Source organism: Rhinolophus ferrumequinum, chromosome 21, assembly GCF_004115265.2.
Source record: "Rhinolophus ferrumequinum isolate MPI-CBG mRhiFer1 chromosome 21, mRhiFer1_v1.p, whole genome shotgun sequence".
NCBI lineage: Eukaryota > Metazoa > Chordata > Mammalia > Chiroptera > Rhinolophidae > Rhinolophus > Rhinolophus ferrumequinum.
The window spans coordinates 17,317,868-17,333,169 of record NC_046304.1 but is presented as its reverse complement, the minus strand read 5'-3'; the positions used below and the strand labels follow the sequence as shown (position 1 = coordinate 17,333,169).

General features: G+C 44.6%; 1 protein-coding gene and 1 non-coding gene across 2 annotated transcripts in view; both read left to right on the top strand.

Moving 5' to 3' along the window:
* Positions 1-857: 857 nt before the first annotated feature.
* Positions 858-964, top strand: LOC117014186 (U6 spliceosomal RNA). Its single transcript, XR_004421476.1, has one exon. It is a non-coding gene; the product is annotated as a U6 spliceosomal RNA (small nuclear RNA).
* A 10,019-nt stretch (positions 965-10,983) lies between these two features.
* Positions 10,984-15,302, top strand: part of ABR (ABR activator of RhoGEF and GTPase) — a 173,381-nt gene continuing 169,062 nt past the window's right edge. The window contains exon 1 of the mRNA XM_033089012.1: positions 10,984-12,274. Coding sequence (XP_032944903.1) covers positions 11,227-12,274 — 1,048 coding nt within the window. The 5' untranslated portion in view covers positions 10,984-11,226. The remainder of the gene's footprint in view (positions 12,275-15,302) is intronic.

Here is a 15,302-nt window from a genome sequence, read left to right as displayed (position 1 = left end):
GACAAACAGTTAACCAAATATACTATTTGGAAGTGCTGAAAAGGTTGTGTGAAAAAGTTAGATGACCTGAACTTTTCACTAGCAATTAATGGCTCTTGCATCACAACAATGCACCAGCTCACACGGCACTGTCTGTGAAGGAGTTTTTTAGCCAGTAAACAAATAACTGTATTGGAACACCCTCCCTACTCACCTGATCTGGTCTCCAGTGACTTCTTTCTTTACCTGAAGATAAAGGAAATATTGAAAAGAAGACATTTTGATGACATTCAGGACATCAAGGGTAATACGATGACAGCTCTGATGGCCATTCCAGAAAGAGTTCCAAAATTGCTTTGAAGGGTGGACTTGGCATCAGTACATAGCTTCCCAAGGGGAGCACTTCGAAGGTGACCGTAGTGATACTCATCAATGAGGTAAGTAGCACTTTTTCTAGGATAAGTTTGCGAACTTAATTGTCTGACCATGTAGACACCAAATCTGTTCATATTTACTACACTTGTATAGGACTGTCTAGGAGGGGGCTTAGTAACTAAAAATATATTCAGTAAATAATAGCATGGGTGATTTGTTGATTAGGAAAAAACATACTATGCAGATGACTGAAGTTGGGAAATGCTGTTGTGGAGAATACCTACAATTTGGGAGGAAAGGCTTGAGGAGTAACTTGCCTAAAATAAAAAGACATACCCTCAGCCTTATTAATTACCAAAGAAATGCAAAATAAAACTAGAATGAGATAAAGAAACCTATTTATTAATGAAAATATAATACATATAAAGAAGTTGGCTCCGTAAAAAAAAAAAAAAGAACGAGACAATTTTTCACCTTTCAGATTGGTAAAGATTATAAAGTTTGTTCTCACGTTGGCAGCACATATACTACATTTAGAATGACACAGGGAGGATTGGCACGGTCTCTGGGCACAGATGACATGCAAATTAATGACAAAATCCATGAGTCTGTTGTATGAGTAATCAAATTAGTATTTTTGAGAACAGGAACTCTTTTTTTGAGGAGAAAAAGAAGGAGATAGTGAGATCTATGAGATTAAGTAAAAAAATTTGTCAAAAAATAGTAAATATATATTTAAACTATGTCATGACTAATGTATATATTTCCTAGCTTTTTCTACTAAAAAGACATATAAATAATGACCAACTTAATAGAAATAAAAACCTCTACTATCCTGATTGAGATGTCTAAATGCCATTTCCCACTACAAGGAACCAGGGCTCTTTGGAAAAATATCTAATTTTATTTCTGGGACAGGAAATATACAAGATAAATCTGGAACATCTTGTCAAACAAAAAAGCAGGAAAGCTATCAAAGACCACTACATTGATGTCGAAAGACTTTGAAAACCAACTTGAAGAGGTTCCCACTGGCTAAAGATGGAACAAGGTAATAATTACAGTGGAACAAAATCCATAAATATGTTTAATTTCTTGAAATTATCATTATACTAAAAATAATTCAAAACAAAAGAAAACCTCATTGGTTACCTTTCAAGGACTCATTACTTTAAAAAGTTGGAGATAAAGGTAAAGAATCTAGCATCTATAATGTGATTCCTTTATGAACTGTACTTCTGGGTAACCAAATAGTTGATGAGGGGAAGTTTCTCTTTATAGACATTTGCCAGCTACTAAACGAAGAAGGAATGATGGCATAACATCATTTGCAATTATCATCAATGGCTACTTAGCATCACAAGAAGATACATGGCTAGACATGATGGCATGATGTACCTTCTGAGGGAAGAACAAAACTCTACCTGTGAAGCAACCTTACCTCCTCCCAAAATTAAATCTGATCAAGCCTTTAAATCTAACCACCAATTCACAGGAAGGACGTGGCAAAAGATACCACATACCATAAAGTTAGAATCAACGAAATACAGACTGTGGGAGACTCTACAGGACAAACTATCTAATTTCTTTAACAAATAAATTATGATAAAGGCAGGGATGAGGGGTGGGGCGAGAGACATGGAAGCTCTATGCCCCCCCCCATACTTTGTAGTATGCATCTCTTCCAACTGGCTGTTCCAGTTATAAATCTGAGGGAAGAGAACAAAATACAGCTGTAGACACTATCTGAGCAGAAATTCCCTTCAAACGTGATTGTCACCTGGAGTGATACGATGGATCCACGGAGTGTAAAAGGATCCGATATGTTGTTGTTAGTGTATAGAAACTGACCCCAATTAGCCAAAGCCATCTTGAATAAGAAGAACAAATCTGGAAGCATCATACTTCCTGATTTCAAACTATATTACAAAACTATGGTAATCAAAGCAGTATGGTACTGGTGTAGAAATAGACACGTAGACCAATGGAAGAGAATTGAGAACCCAGAAATAAACTGTTGCAGACAGGTAAACTAATGTTTGACAAGAGAGCCAAGAATACTCAATGAGGGAAATGCAGGTATCTCTTCAAGATAGTATTTCCACTTCCTTTGGAAATATACCCAGAAGTGGGATCACTGGATCATATGGTAGTTCTATTTTTAGTTTTTGATGACTATTGATACTGTTTTCCATTGTGGCTGTACCAATTTACATTCCTACCAACAGTGCACAAGGGTTCCCTTTTCTCTACATCTTACCAATATGTTTTATCTCTTATCTTTTTGATAATACACATTCTAACAGGTATGAGGTGATATCTCATTTTGGTTTTGATTTGCATTTCCCTGATGCTTAGTGAGTGCCTTTTCATATACCTGTTGGTCATTCAAATATCTTCTTGGAAGATATGGTCCTCTGCCCATTTTTTATTGGATTATTTGTTGTGTTGCTATTGAGTTGTATGAGGTGCTCATATATTTTGGATATTAACCCCTTTTCAGATATGTGGTTTGCAAATATTTTCTTCCTTTCCGTAGGTTGCCTTCTCATTTTGTTGATTTTTTCTTTTTGGTGCAGAAGCTTTTTAGTCTGATGTATTCCCACTTATTTATGTTTGCTTTTGTTGCTTGTGCTTTTGGTATCATATCCAAAAAACTGTTGCCAAGAACAGTGTCAAGGAGTTTTATCCCTATTTTCTTCCAGGAATATTATGGTTTCAGGTCTTACGTGTAAGCTTTTAATCCATTTAACTTTTGTGAGTAGTGTAAGATAGAGATCCAATTTCATTTTTATGCATGTGATGATGCAGTTTTCCCAACACCATTTAAATGTTCTCACCAAGAAAAAAGTGGTAACTATGTAAAATGATGGGTGTGTTAACGAACCCTATTGTGGTAATGATTTCTGAATATATACATGTATCAACTCATCATGTTGTATACTTTAAACTTATAGAATGTTATATATCACTTATGTCTCATTAAATCTGAAGGAAAAAAAGAATGATGTTGGACATTTCTCTCACTCCATGTACAAAAATTAACTCAAAATGGATCAAAGACCTAAATACAAGAGCTAAAACTATATAACTCTTAGAAGAAAACATCGGAGTACATCTTCATGATCTTAGGTTAGACAATGATTTCTTAGATATGACACCAAAAGCAGAAGCAACCAGGTTAAAAGTAGATAAACTGGACTTCATCAAAATTCTAAATTTCCGTGCATCAAAGAACACTATCCAGAAAGTGGAAAGACAACCTACAGGATGCAAGAAATATTTAAATATCACATATCTGATAAGGGCCTAGTATCCAGAGTATATAAAGAACTCTTACAACTTAACAATTAAAAGACAAATAATCCAACTAAAAATGAGCAAGAGATTTGAATAGACATTTCTCCAAAGAAGATATACAAATAGCCAATAAGCACATGAAAAGATGTTCAACATCGTTAATCATTAGGGAAGTATAAATAAATCAAAACCACAATGAGATACCATTTGATACGCAGTAGGATGGCTGTGATTGAAAAAATAATAAGTATTGGTGAGAATGTGAGGAAATTTGGAAGCTTTATAGCTTGGAGGTGGGAATGTAAAATGAGGCAGCCACTTCGGGAAACTGTTTGGCAGTTCCTCAATAAGTTAAACATAGAGTTCATCTGATCCATTTCTAGGTAAATACCAGAGAGAATTGAAAACATGCCCATGCAAAAACTTGTACATGACTATTCATAACAGAATTATTCATAATAGCCAAAAAGTAAAAACAACTCAAATGACCATCAACTGATGAATGAATAAACAAAATGTGGCATATCCATACAATAAAATATTATTCAGCCATACAAAGGAATGAAATACTGATACATGCTACAACACAGATGAACCTAGAGAACATTATTAAGTGAAAGAAGTCAGATGCAAAGGGCTTCGTACTGTATAATTCCATTTATATTAAAGGTCCAGAAGAGGCAAATCCATAGAGACAGAAAGTTGATTAGTGGTTGCCTAGGGCTAGTGAGCTGGGGGGAAATGGGGAGGGGCTGATAATGGGTATGAATTACTTTTGGGGGTGATAAAATTATTCTGGAAATAAATAATGGTGATGGTTATACAAGTGAGAAAATATACTAAAAACCACTGAATTGTACACTTTAAAGTGGCAAGATTTATGGCATGGGAATTTTATCTCAATAAAAAATCAAACCAAGGGGCGGCCTGTTAGCTCAGTTGGTTAGAGCACAATGCTTGTAATACCAGGGTTGCTGTTTTGATCCCCGCCTGGGCCAGTGTGAGCTGTGCCTTCCACAACTAGACTGAAACAACTACTTGACTTGGAGCTGATGGATCCTGGAAAAACACACTTAAAATAAATAAAAGTTAAAAAAAAATCAAAACAAAATGAATAATGAATCTACACTAGAGTTACTAGAACTAATAAGTTTAGTGAGGTCTCAGGATACAAGGTCAATATACAAAAACCAACTGTAATCTTATATACCAGCAATGAAAAATTAAAAATGAAATTTAAAACAACTCCATTTACAGTAGCACCAAGAAAAATAAAATTCTTAGAAATTGAGCAAAAGATGTACAAACATATACACTGAAAACGTGAAGCATTGCTAAGGGAAATTAAAGAAGACCTTAATGGATAGGGAGATTCCGTGTTTATAGTTTGAAAGACTTAATATTGTTAAGATGGCAATTCTCCCCAAATTTATCTGCACATTCAAAGAAACCCCAATCAAAGCCCAAACAGACTTTTCTGGAAAATTGGCAGGCTGATTTTAGAATTTATGTCAAAGGCAAGGGACGTGGAAATTACCAAAATAATTTTTTAAAAAGGACTGTTAGAGGACTTACATGATCTAAGACCTATAAAACTATGGTAATTGAGACAAGTGGTATTGCCATAACAGACATATGCATCAATGGAATGGAATAGGATCTAGAAATAGATTCACACTTACATAATTAGTTGAATTTTTCACAAAGCTGGCAAAGTAATTTAGTGCTTCAACAACTGGATACCCACATGGAAAAAACTATCAAATGTCTAGAAAAGAACATGGGAGAAATCTTTGTGGCATTGGGTTAGGGAAAGATTTCTTAAACAGAATACAAAAAGTGAAAACTATTAAAAGCTTAATAAAATGGACTTCAGCAAAATAAAAAATGTTCACTGTTCAAAAGTTACAGATGAGAAAATGAAAAGGCAAGCCACAGACTAGAAGAAAATTATTTACAAAACATGTATCCGACAAAAGGCTTGAATAAAGAATATAAAGAGCTATTCAATTCAATGATAAGGAAAACATCCAATAAAAATGAACAAAAGATTTGCACAGACACTTCACAAAGAAGAAATACAAATGGCCAATGAACACCTGAAAAGATGTTATACACCACTAGTCATCAGGGAAATGCAAATTAAAACCACAATGAGATACCATTACATACCCTCTACAATGGTGTAATGAAATGAAAACTTAGCCCACACAAAAACAACCCGAATCTCCATCAACTGGAGAATGGATAAATAATAGGGGTATATTCATAGTATGGAATACTACTCAGCAGTAAAAAGAAAAGAATTATGTAATCTTTACCAATTCTCGTATTCTCATCAAACCATAATTTATTTATCTGCATGATGATAATAATACTTCTGTCACAGAACTATGATGAGGGATAAAAGTGATAACGTACATTTAAAGGCCTATTCTTGACTTTGGGGGGAGGGGGATGGGGAGGAAGGAAATATAAATACACACAACATAGATGAAACTCAAATACATTATGCTAAGTTTCAGCACTCAGTCGAATACCAAAGACTACACTCATTCATATAAAATTCTAGAAGAGGCGAAACTATAGTGACAGAAATTATAGGAAACTACGGTTGCTTGAGACTGGGAGTCAGGAAAAGGTATTGACTGCAAAAGGGCAGGAGGGAAGTTTTTAGGGTGATGGAGCTATTTTATATCTTGTTTATTGTGGAGATTACATGACTGTTTGCAATTACCAAAGTTTATCCAACTGCGTATTAAAAACCATTGAATTTATTGTATTATATCTCAATACAGCCAAAAATTAATAAAATATTGATGTGAGGTCCCATTCCTGAGATTCAGAATGAATTGGTATTAGAAGAAGTTCAAGACAGGACAGTCTTAATAACTCCCAGGTTATTCTAATTTGTAGTCAGGAGAACTTTTGCATTTGAAGAAGCAAGCCTAGTGGAAAAGGTACTCAAAGGAAGGGACCTCTTTTTCTGTGTTCACACCTTCAGCACGCAAATTTGCAGGTCCCACCCTTGCCCAGTCCTTTCTGGGCTATGCTCCTTCTTCTGGCTGCACTGTTTCCATTCTCCTCCCTAGTCCAAACTCCCAGCCCTTTCAGATAACCCAGAAGAAAGCCAGGGAGAAGGCAGTTCACACTGAAGTGTGAATGATTGATAGTTAAAATTTGTGTTTCCATAGAGGCTGCTTGTTAATCTAAAGGAATTTTTAAAAAGCAGAGCTCCTGGCAGCATCACCTCAGAGATGTCTTTCTACTCTTCCTTTGGGTAAGGGTGGTCCTACTTTAAAATGGCATGAAGTTAAGGCCTAAAGAGTCCAGGTAGAGTATAATCATTCACTCATTCACCATTCATTCATTCATTCCTTCACTCAGTAGACACATACGAGGTACTGACTCTGTTTGGCACCATGTTAGGAGCTGTGGCAGTTGGAGGAATAAGAGATGCCAGCTGGCCGGAGCCAGGATTTCCTCAAAAAAGCTGTGGAATTAATTATAGTGTGGTATGACCAGTGCTGAGACCAAGGCAAATCCCTCTGTAGACAAGCATGCGTATCTGGACTTGGGGAAGGGAAGGCTTCAGAGAGCAACTCATAGGCGAGAGAGGCTTGGACAGGCAAAAAGGACCTCACCAGGTAAAGGAGGAAATAGCATGGCAAAGGAAGACATAAGAGACCAAGGAGTAACAGGGAGAATGCTGCAGCACCTTGTGTGGCTGTATCAAAGAGGGCACAGGGAGGCTGGAGGGTGTCTTGGTGGAAGGAGCCGGAGGAGGAAAGCCGGAACGGACACAAGACTCTGCTGTACATAATTTAGTCAGGATATTGTCCCCGGAAGCAGGAGTGAGGGAGAGGGAAAGGGAGACAGACAAGCAGGGAACGCCAATTGAGAGCGCGTTTTGGATTGGTTACCACTGTGAATAACTGGGCTCATTTCTGTTGGAGAGCACTGAGCATCAGAAATGCCCTTCAAAGACAGGCGCCTGGGGCACTTATTAACCAGCTCCCAATTTCACTGGCCATGAAATGCTCAGGGGATGTTAACTTCCCCCCATAGAACTTTCCACCTGGGATGCCCTTGAGGGCTTTGTGACTGAGAAAAATCCTCGGGCAGAAAAGTGGAGAGTAGTAGGGGTTGGCACTTGATGTGAGACCCCGGCAGCCCATGGAAACTGTCCACCGCAGCAGCAGCGGCAGCAGAAATTCAAGATGGCATGGGACATAAAACGCATCTGCTCAGAGGGTGACTCAGAGCAGGGGGCTGAACCGGTGCCACCAAGAGAAGAAATTCAGTAAATGAGGTTGGAAAAGTAGGCTGAGGTGAGAGGACCCATTGTGAAGATTCTGATATGCCAGGTTACAAAGTTGAAACTTTATTTTCCAGGCCCTGGCATGTATTAGGTGCTCAACAGATATTTATTGAATGAATAAATGCTAATGACAGACGTGCCTGGGCCAAGTCCTTACAAAGCTACTGGACTTTAGAATCCAGAAGATTGTGTGACCTCTGACCTCTTTGATTTTCATTTCTCTCTCTTTCTCTCTCTGAAGTGACAACAATAATACCTTCTTTACAGGGTTGTTGTGAGGAATTAGATGCGATCAAAAATGTACGACAACTAGAAGTGTGGACTCAATAAATGTCAGCCACTCTGCCTCTGCCCTTATGATGACCCATAGCCAAGTAATAAAACCGAACCATCTACCAGCTAGATACAATGAAGTTTGCTCCTGGGATCTGTTTATAGAAGATGTATGCTGGCGTTTCCAGCTATATTGGTCCTCGTGGAAAAAATTAGTGGTATTGGTAACAACTTCCTTGGACCAAAGGGGAATCATACTGCTGCTTTAATTAAAGGACAGAGTTGAAACTATCCTCCCAGGGAACTTACAAATTCAGAAATTGATGCTTATAGTAACTTACAGGCTTTTTTTCTTTGTGCATTTAAATATACATATTGAAACATCTTCCAATCAATATGCTGTTGTTGACTGGGGTCATCCATCCCTGCCCTTCTCATTCTGAAATCGTAACAGAGGCCAAGATGCTTATGGACTTCGTCTAACGGAATACCCTCCACTGGCTGCTGTAGGCACTGGGAGCTCCTCAGTCCTTCCCAGGGGACAAAGGAGATTGTGGTGGCCTCTGGTAAGGTAGGGACAGTCTCTTCGACATATGAAGGTAAGGTGGGAGAGAACGCTTGAGGAACTAGGTAAAGAATTGAGAAATCACACAAACTGGGGAATACTCAATGTATTTGAAAACATATCCACTCCCCCCATAGCAGTTGGGCGAAAAGACAAAACACTGTGATGAGTCATGCCAGTGGCACACCAAATTAAAAAAGGAAGAAGGGATATTGGGAAAATGAGTAAACACACACTTTGTCAAGGAAAGAAATTCTGGAATTGAGAAGCCGCTGTGGGAAGCAAATCTGCCCCCAGTCTGGAGTGATTCACAGCTGGAGAAGCCAAGTAGGAACCGCAGGATGGGGAATTCCTTCATCTGTCCATCCATTCATTCTTTCATTTCCTTCATTCAACAACATTTACCTATCACATTCTGCCAGAAGCAACAGGAATACAGAAATGGAAGACACAATCCATGCCCTTGAGGGGTTCTGAAAGTAGGGGAAGCAAAAGACGTCACTAATAATTATAAGAAAATGGAACAAGGGCAAAGATAAAGACATGTACAAGATGGAATGGTGACACGAAGAAGAGAGAGGGGGGCCAGAAAGGTGGGGATGCTTTAGCTGGGTCTTAAAAGAGGGCTGGAGAACCCCAGACAGCAGGGAGTTGTGCCCATGCACAGGGACAGGAGTTCCAAGGAAGAGGAAAAGACACCCATCAATTGAGCCGTCTTTGGGGACAGCATGGAGTTGGTAAGGCCAAAGTACAGGAGGAAGGCAGACAAGATGGTTGAGACCAAATGTGGGAGGACCTCCTCTGTCACGCAGAGGAATCTGGACTCCATCCTGTAGGTGATCGGGAGTCACTGAAGGATTTTGAGCAAAAGCATGGCACGATCTCATTTGTGGTTAAGAACTATCTTCCTGGTAGTTTCCCAATATCCAGCCTTGAGGGATGGATTGAAAGGGATTGAAAAGCAAACTGGAGCAGGATGGTCTGTTCAGACGGTTCAGGTGAGAGGCAAGTGGCAGGGAGCTGGAGAGAAACGGTGGGTGGTGGGGTTTAGCGTCAGTCTCCAAAGGGCACTGAGGATAGGAAGAATTTCCAGCTGCCTAGTCACTTAGTTTCTTAAAGTATCAATTTCCTCATCCTTAAAATGAAGGAAATGTGAATCAAAGATAAGGTCTCCCCCTTGCGGCTAGCACAAGCCAATTTATCAGGACCTCTCTCTGCAGACAGTAGGACCTCACCCAATACCCAGGAAAAGTGTGGTGCAGCCAGGTGCGGAGTGGAGGGCGAAGCGGGAGTCCCCCATTCACCCCACCCCGAGGGCCAGCCCGGGTGCCTGTACCCAGCTCCTCCTTTCTTTCCTCCGTAGGAGAATTGTTGAGGCCACAAAGAGGAGGTGGACTGGAGAGTCCTCTTAGACACCCAAGTGTCTAAGGCCCCTATTGTCATGTTTCAATTCAGTCACACGGGAGTACATAGCCATTTGGCTATGTCAACTTGTCCATTTTTTTCCCTGAAAAGCTCTAGTGAGCCCTGGAGAGAAGGCTTTCCAGGGACTCAGAAAATCCAAAGTTTTATCCTCATCTTTGGATTAAATAGCTCCGTGATTTTGCTCAAGTTAGTTCAAGGTGCTCAATAAATGCTGGCGAATGACCACCCTGAGGGTCAGCAGACCACCTTCTTCCACACTTGCCCTGGCCGCCGCGCCACATCGCCTTTGCCCCACCTTTTCTTCTTGGTCCCAGGCGCCGCCCTGACCCTGGGTAGGGAAGGCCTTGGAGAGCCAGGTGGAGGAAGCTGGGCCCGTGGCCCAAGAGCCCCTGCGCGCTCCTTCACCTGGGCTGCGGCCTCTCGGGGCCGCGCAGTCCCGCTCTTGGGTGCAGGGAGCCCGCGCTGCGGCGGGAGCTGCGCTGCCCGACTGGCCGGGAAGGTGCGAGCCGGGCCTCCACGGCCAGCCCCGGGGGTGGCCGGCGCCTCTGGGTGGACTGCTGGCGGGCCCGCCCCCCGCGGCTCCCTCCCAGCCTCCCCGCCGCCAGCGCAGCTCCGAGGCCCGCCCGCAGGGCCTGGCCCGGCGCCACCGAGGCCCCGCCCCCGCCGGGCTCTCCCGACGCCCGAGCCCGCGGGGCACCGGCCCGGTAGTGGGGGCTGCAGACCCGGCCGGCTCGGCGCGTTCCGCCCGGGGCGGACCCAGGGCCACCAGACGCCGGCCCCCGCCGCGGGTAGCGGCTTACGTCAGGGAGGCGAAACCCAGAACAAGAAGGAAAAAAAAGAAAACCGCACGAGGGCGGAAGGGGAAAAACTTTATTTTTTCTCTCATTCTTTGCTGGGGCTGAAGGGAAGGGCAGGCGCCTGCGCCAGCGCGGGCTCCCGGGAGCGAGCCAGGCACGACCCCAGCCCGCTGCGCGCGGAGGAGCCGGGCATGTGGGACCCCCAGGACTTTGAGCGCCACTGGCAGGCCGAGTTCCCCGGGGAGGAGGCGCCAGTCATGCGGCTGGACTCCGTGCTCGACATGCAGCAGGAGCTGGAGCGCTGCAAACGGAACCTGAAGCGGCTGCAACAGGTGTTGGCAGAGGAGAGGTTTAAAGTCTTCTACCTGCAGGCAGCCCTGGCCGGGGAGAAGCCGGAGCCCGGCTGCGGGCCCCTGGAGGGCGGAGACGGCGGCAGCGGGGGAGCTTCGGCCGAGGAGCCGGCGCCCGTCACGCCGGAGCAGGCGCAGCCCCCGCGGGAGGAGAAAGGCTCGGCGGGCGGCGGCGAAGACCCCCTGGGTCTCGCGCGTCTTGACCCGGAGGTGGCCGCCAAGGCCGAGACTCCTCCGTTCGTGTGCCTGGACCTTCCCACCTGGCCCGGGGCGGCGGGGGCCGGGGGCGCCGTGCGCACCTTGACCGCCGCGATCCACCAGCAGCTGCTGCAGCCTCGCCTCCTCTTCAGGCCCCGGGAAGACTGTGAGCCCCTCGGTCACGATGGCACAATTCCCAGCGCCCCGGGAGAGGAGCGATCCTCTGGGACCCGCGAGGGGCGGGGCTCGGAGGAGGGCGAGCCGGACGCGGCGGGGGCGGACGATGGGGGCGACAGCAGTGACCACGACTTCGAGATGGTGGATTTGAACGAGAAATTTGTCCTAGGCCACTTGCTCGTGGCCCCCTGCCGGCTCGGGACCCGCGATGAGGCCGAAAAGCCGGCGCGGGCGTCCAGCCCCCATCGCTGGATGCACCTGATCCCTGGGGGCCGGCGGCAGCAGCGCCAGAGCCGCGACCTAGAGCAGCTGGAGTCGGAGGCCAAGGACGGGAGGGGCTCGCCCCTAGCGGTGGATGAGCCCCCACGGCGCGGGGCCCGCGAGCACCTCCCCCGGTGGCGGCGCAAGAGGTTCCTGTGGGTGCCGGAGCGAGACTCACCTAGCCATAGCTCGCCGGAGAGGGGCAGTGACTGCAGCCACAACAGTTCGGACCACGAAGACGGCTGCTCTGCAGGTAGGCTCACCCCTCGCTAGATCCCAGCGTCGCGCATCCTGGGGGGGCTGCTGGCCGCTTCCTGCACCCCATCCCTGGCACACCTTGTTGGTCCTGTTTAACTTCAGGCTTCTCGTTTGAAGGGAGATGAGATTTATGTGTTTACCTTGAAGCCACTTGTGGAACTTAAGAAAAGATAGTGCAACCTTAAAGATTTCAGCTTAGGCGAGTTTATGAAAATACGCATTAAGGCCATGGCAGGAGGGTGATGGAACGACGCGCTTGGCTAGACCGTGGGAGGAATCTTTTGCTTAGGCCTCAGCCTTTCTGCTCTGACTATTGCAACATGATCCGTTCTGGCCCCTTTCAACCCATCCTCCACAGGTCCCCCAGATTCCTTTGCGCCCGCCCCATGCCCCTGCACTGACACGCACTAGTGTCCTCTGCACAAACTCCGGTGGTTCCCATGTCCCCTGGATTCCTCCATATGGAAGTCTAAATCTTCCACTTAATTTTCTGAACTTATCTCTCCTTTTCTCCAGCCTGTTTCCGTGTTTGGGCCAAATTGAAACGCTCTCCTTTGGGAAAATGTACCTTTTCCTCATGGCGCCCTGCTTTTGTTGACTGGCCCCCTTCCTACAAGGCTGCGCTTGATCTGTCAGCTTCCTAGGAGCCTAGGAGCCTGAGTGGGAAGGCTTAGAATCATAGAGTCTTCAGGCTGGCCCCGTGCCCAGAGATCATGTCTCATGCAGTGCCTTCATTTGATAAAGGAGTAAACCGAAGCTCAGAAAGATTCAGTGCTTGGTTGGAGAGAGCTGAGATCTCTACTGGTACTTCCACTGTTGTTTCCCTTCACCTCTGCCCTCTCTTCCCAGGACAGGACCTGGTCTTAGTCATCTTTGAATCCCCTTGCATATAGTCGTAAGTGCTCAATAAATATTTCTTGAGCAAATGGATGATTGCATGGAACTGTCTCCCACCCACCCAGCTCCTCATAGATCAGGGCGTGGGAGTGGGGCTGAGGAGGAAAGGACAGCGGTGTGAGGTGACCTGTGACTGCCCCTTTGCTGCCCGAGGGACAGTCAGGGTCTCCTCAGCCGTAGGGAAAGCACAACTTGGCGTCTGGGTAGTTCAAGCTGTGACCAGGAACTTCAGATGCTTTCCTGCTAAGTTAAAAAAAAAAAAAAAAAAAATCACTGATGCTGGGATTGTTCCAAAATCTCCATTATTAGATCTTATCTGGATAAGTTTGCATTTGAATGAAAAACTGTCTGCTTTGCTAAAAGCACATTTGGAAGATCCATCCAGTCATCTGTTGTGATCAATTACACTTATTCATTAGCAGAAATTGGCTGCATTTCCCATAGCTCATGCTTTTGCCACCCATGCTAGTAACATTTTTTATGTGCCCCTTTAACTTAAAGGAAGAGTCTGAAGATTTCACTCTAGTGCCAAGTTCCAAATGGAGGCTGCCCAAGTGGCCCAGAGGTGCTTCAGAGCTGGCTCCAATCCCATCTCCCCTCAGACCCGCATCAATCACCTTGCCAGGTGTGCCCAATGCACTGGAGTTTCCCCAGGGGCTGACTTATTTGTGTGAGCTACCTCCTCTTTTCCTAAGGGTACTCTAGCAGATAGAGCATCCTGATGTCCATGAGGAACTCTGTTCCCTCTGGCCTAACAATTTACAAAAGGTGCCCCCTCTGGGTGGATCAATGAGAAAGATTCTCCTTCTTCTGGACTGCAGACTCCAGCCAAGGCACATGTTTGGCACTCGTGGCTTTGGCTAGCGGTGCCCAGGCTGTATCTCCAGCCCCATTCCAGGACCTCTTTGCAGGGCAAGCTTTGTAGGGAACCCTTGCAGAGCTGCATATGGGTACCCTGCCTTCTGTCTCCAAAACGTCTCCAGTAAGGAAGTGAATGGGGGTGGATATGCACATGCATTCATGTAGGCCCACACATCCACACACTCCTACACATGTGCACACATGTGCACACATGTGCACGTGGTCACGTACAAGTGCACACGGGCACACAATCTAGGAAGACATACAGAGAGTCACTAGAGTGGAAGGATTAAGGGCAGGTGTTTTCACACTGTGAGTAACAGCCCACGGAAATCAGTGAAGTGAGGAATGAAAGCATGATCAGGCCTTCCTTGGTCACCCTTGGCTGTCCCTGCTTTCTTTTTCTCCTTCTCACTCACCAAATTACCACCAGATGGTACAATTTTGCATGTGGATCGTATTCATCTTTTTCTCCAGTAAAATGCAAGCTCCAAGAGGGTAAGGATTTTTGTCTGTTTCATCCACTGACTTAGCCCCAAAGCCTAGAAGAACCTCTTAACACGTATTAGGTATTCCATACAAATTTGTTGAATGATGTATTTTTTTAAATGGGATGGAACAGGATAGAAAACATCGGAGTGCATTGCACATGGTAATGGTGAATATTATTCTGTTTAGAAACTTTGTTTCAATTATGTATAAATGTGTGATGTAGACTGGATCCTGGTGTAGAATGTGTTTCTTGGTGTGGGTTGGACAAAAAGCTTTGAAAACGCTGATAAAAACTATGGGCCCTTAAGCTAGACTGTTTGTATCTAGCTTGGGAAAAATTATTCGAATTTTCTGTATCTCAGTTTCCTCATCTGTAAAATGAGGCTAATAAAAGCTGCTTACCTCATGCTGTTGCTACGAAGAGTAAATGAGATATTATTTCTAAAGGGCTTTGAACAGGTCCTGGCACATAGCAAATATCCATAGTGTTTACTAACCATGACTACAGGTTATTTTGAGTTGATGCTTCAAAGCTTCTCACTCCCAGATCATTCTGGATCACGGATGGTTTGGTTTCTATGATGCATGTGTTTTTCCTGGCTCCGACTCTTCCTAGAACCTTCCAGGCAGCAGGGCAGAGCCCATCTTTGCTCATGAGGCTCTCTTGCTGGCTTGGCCCTCATGTTGTTCCTCCCTCTCCACCAGCAATCATGCCATTTTCCTGTGTTCAGATATCCTTGACTGAAGGTCGGATTTATTGGGCAATTCAGGCT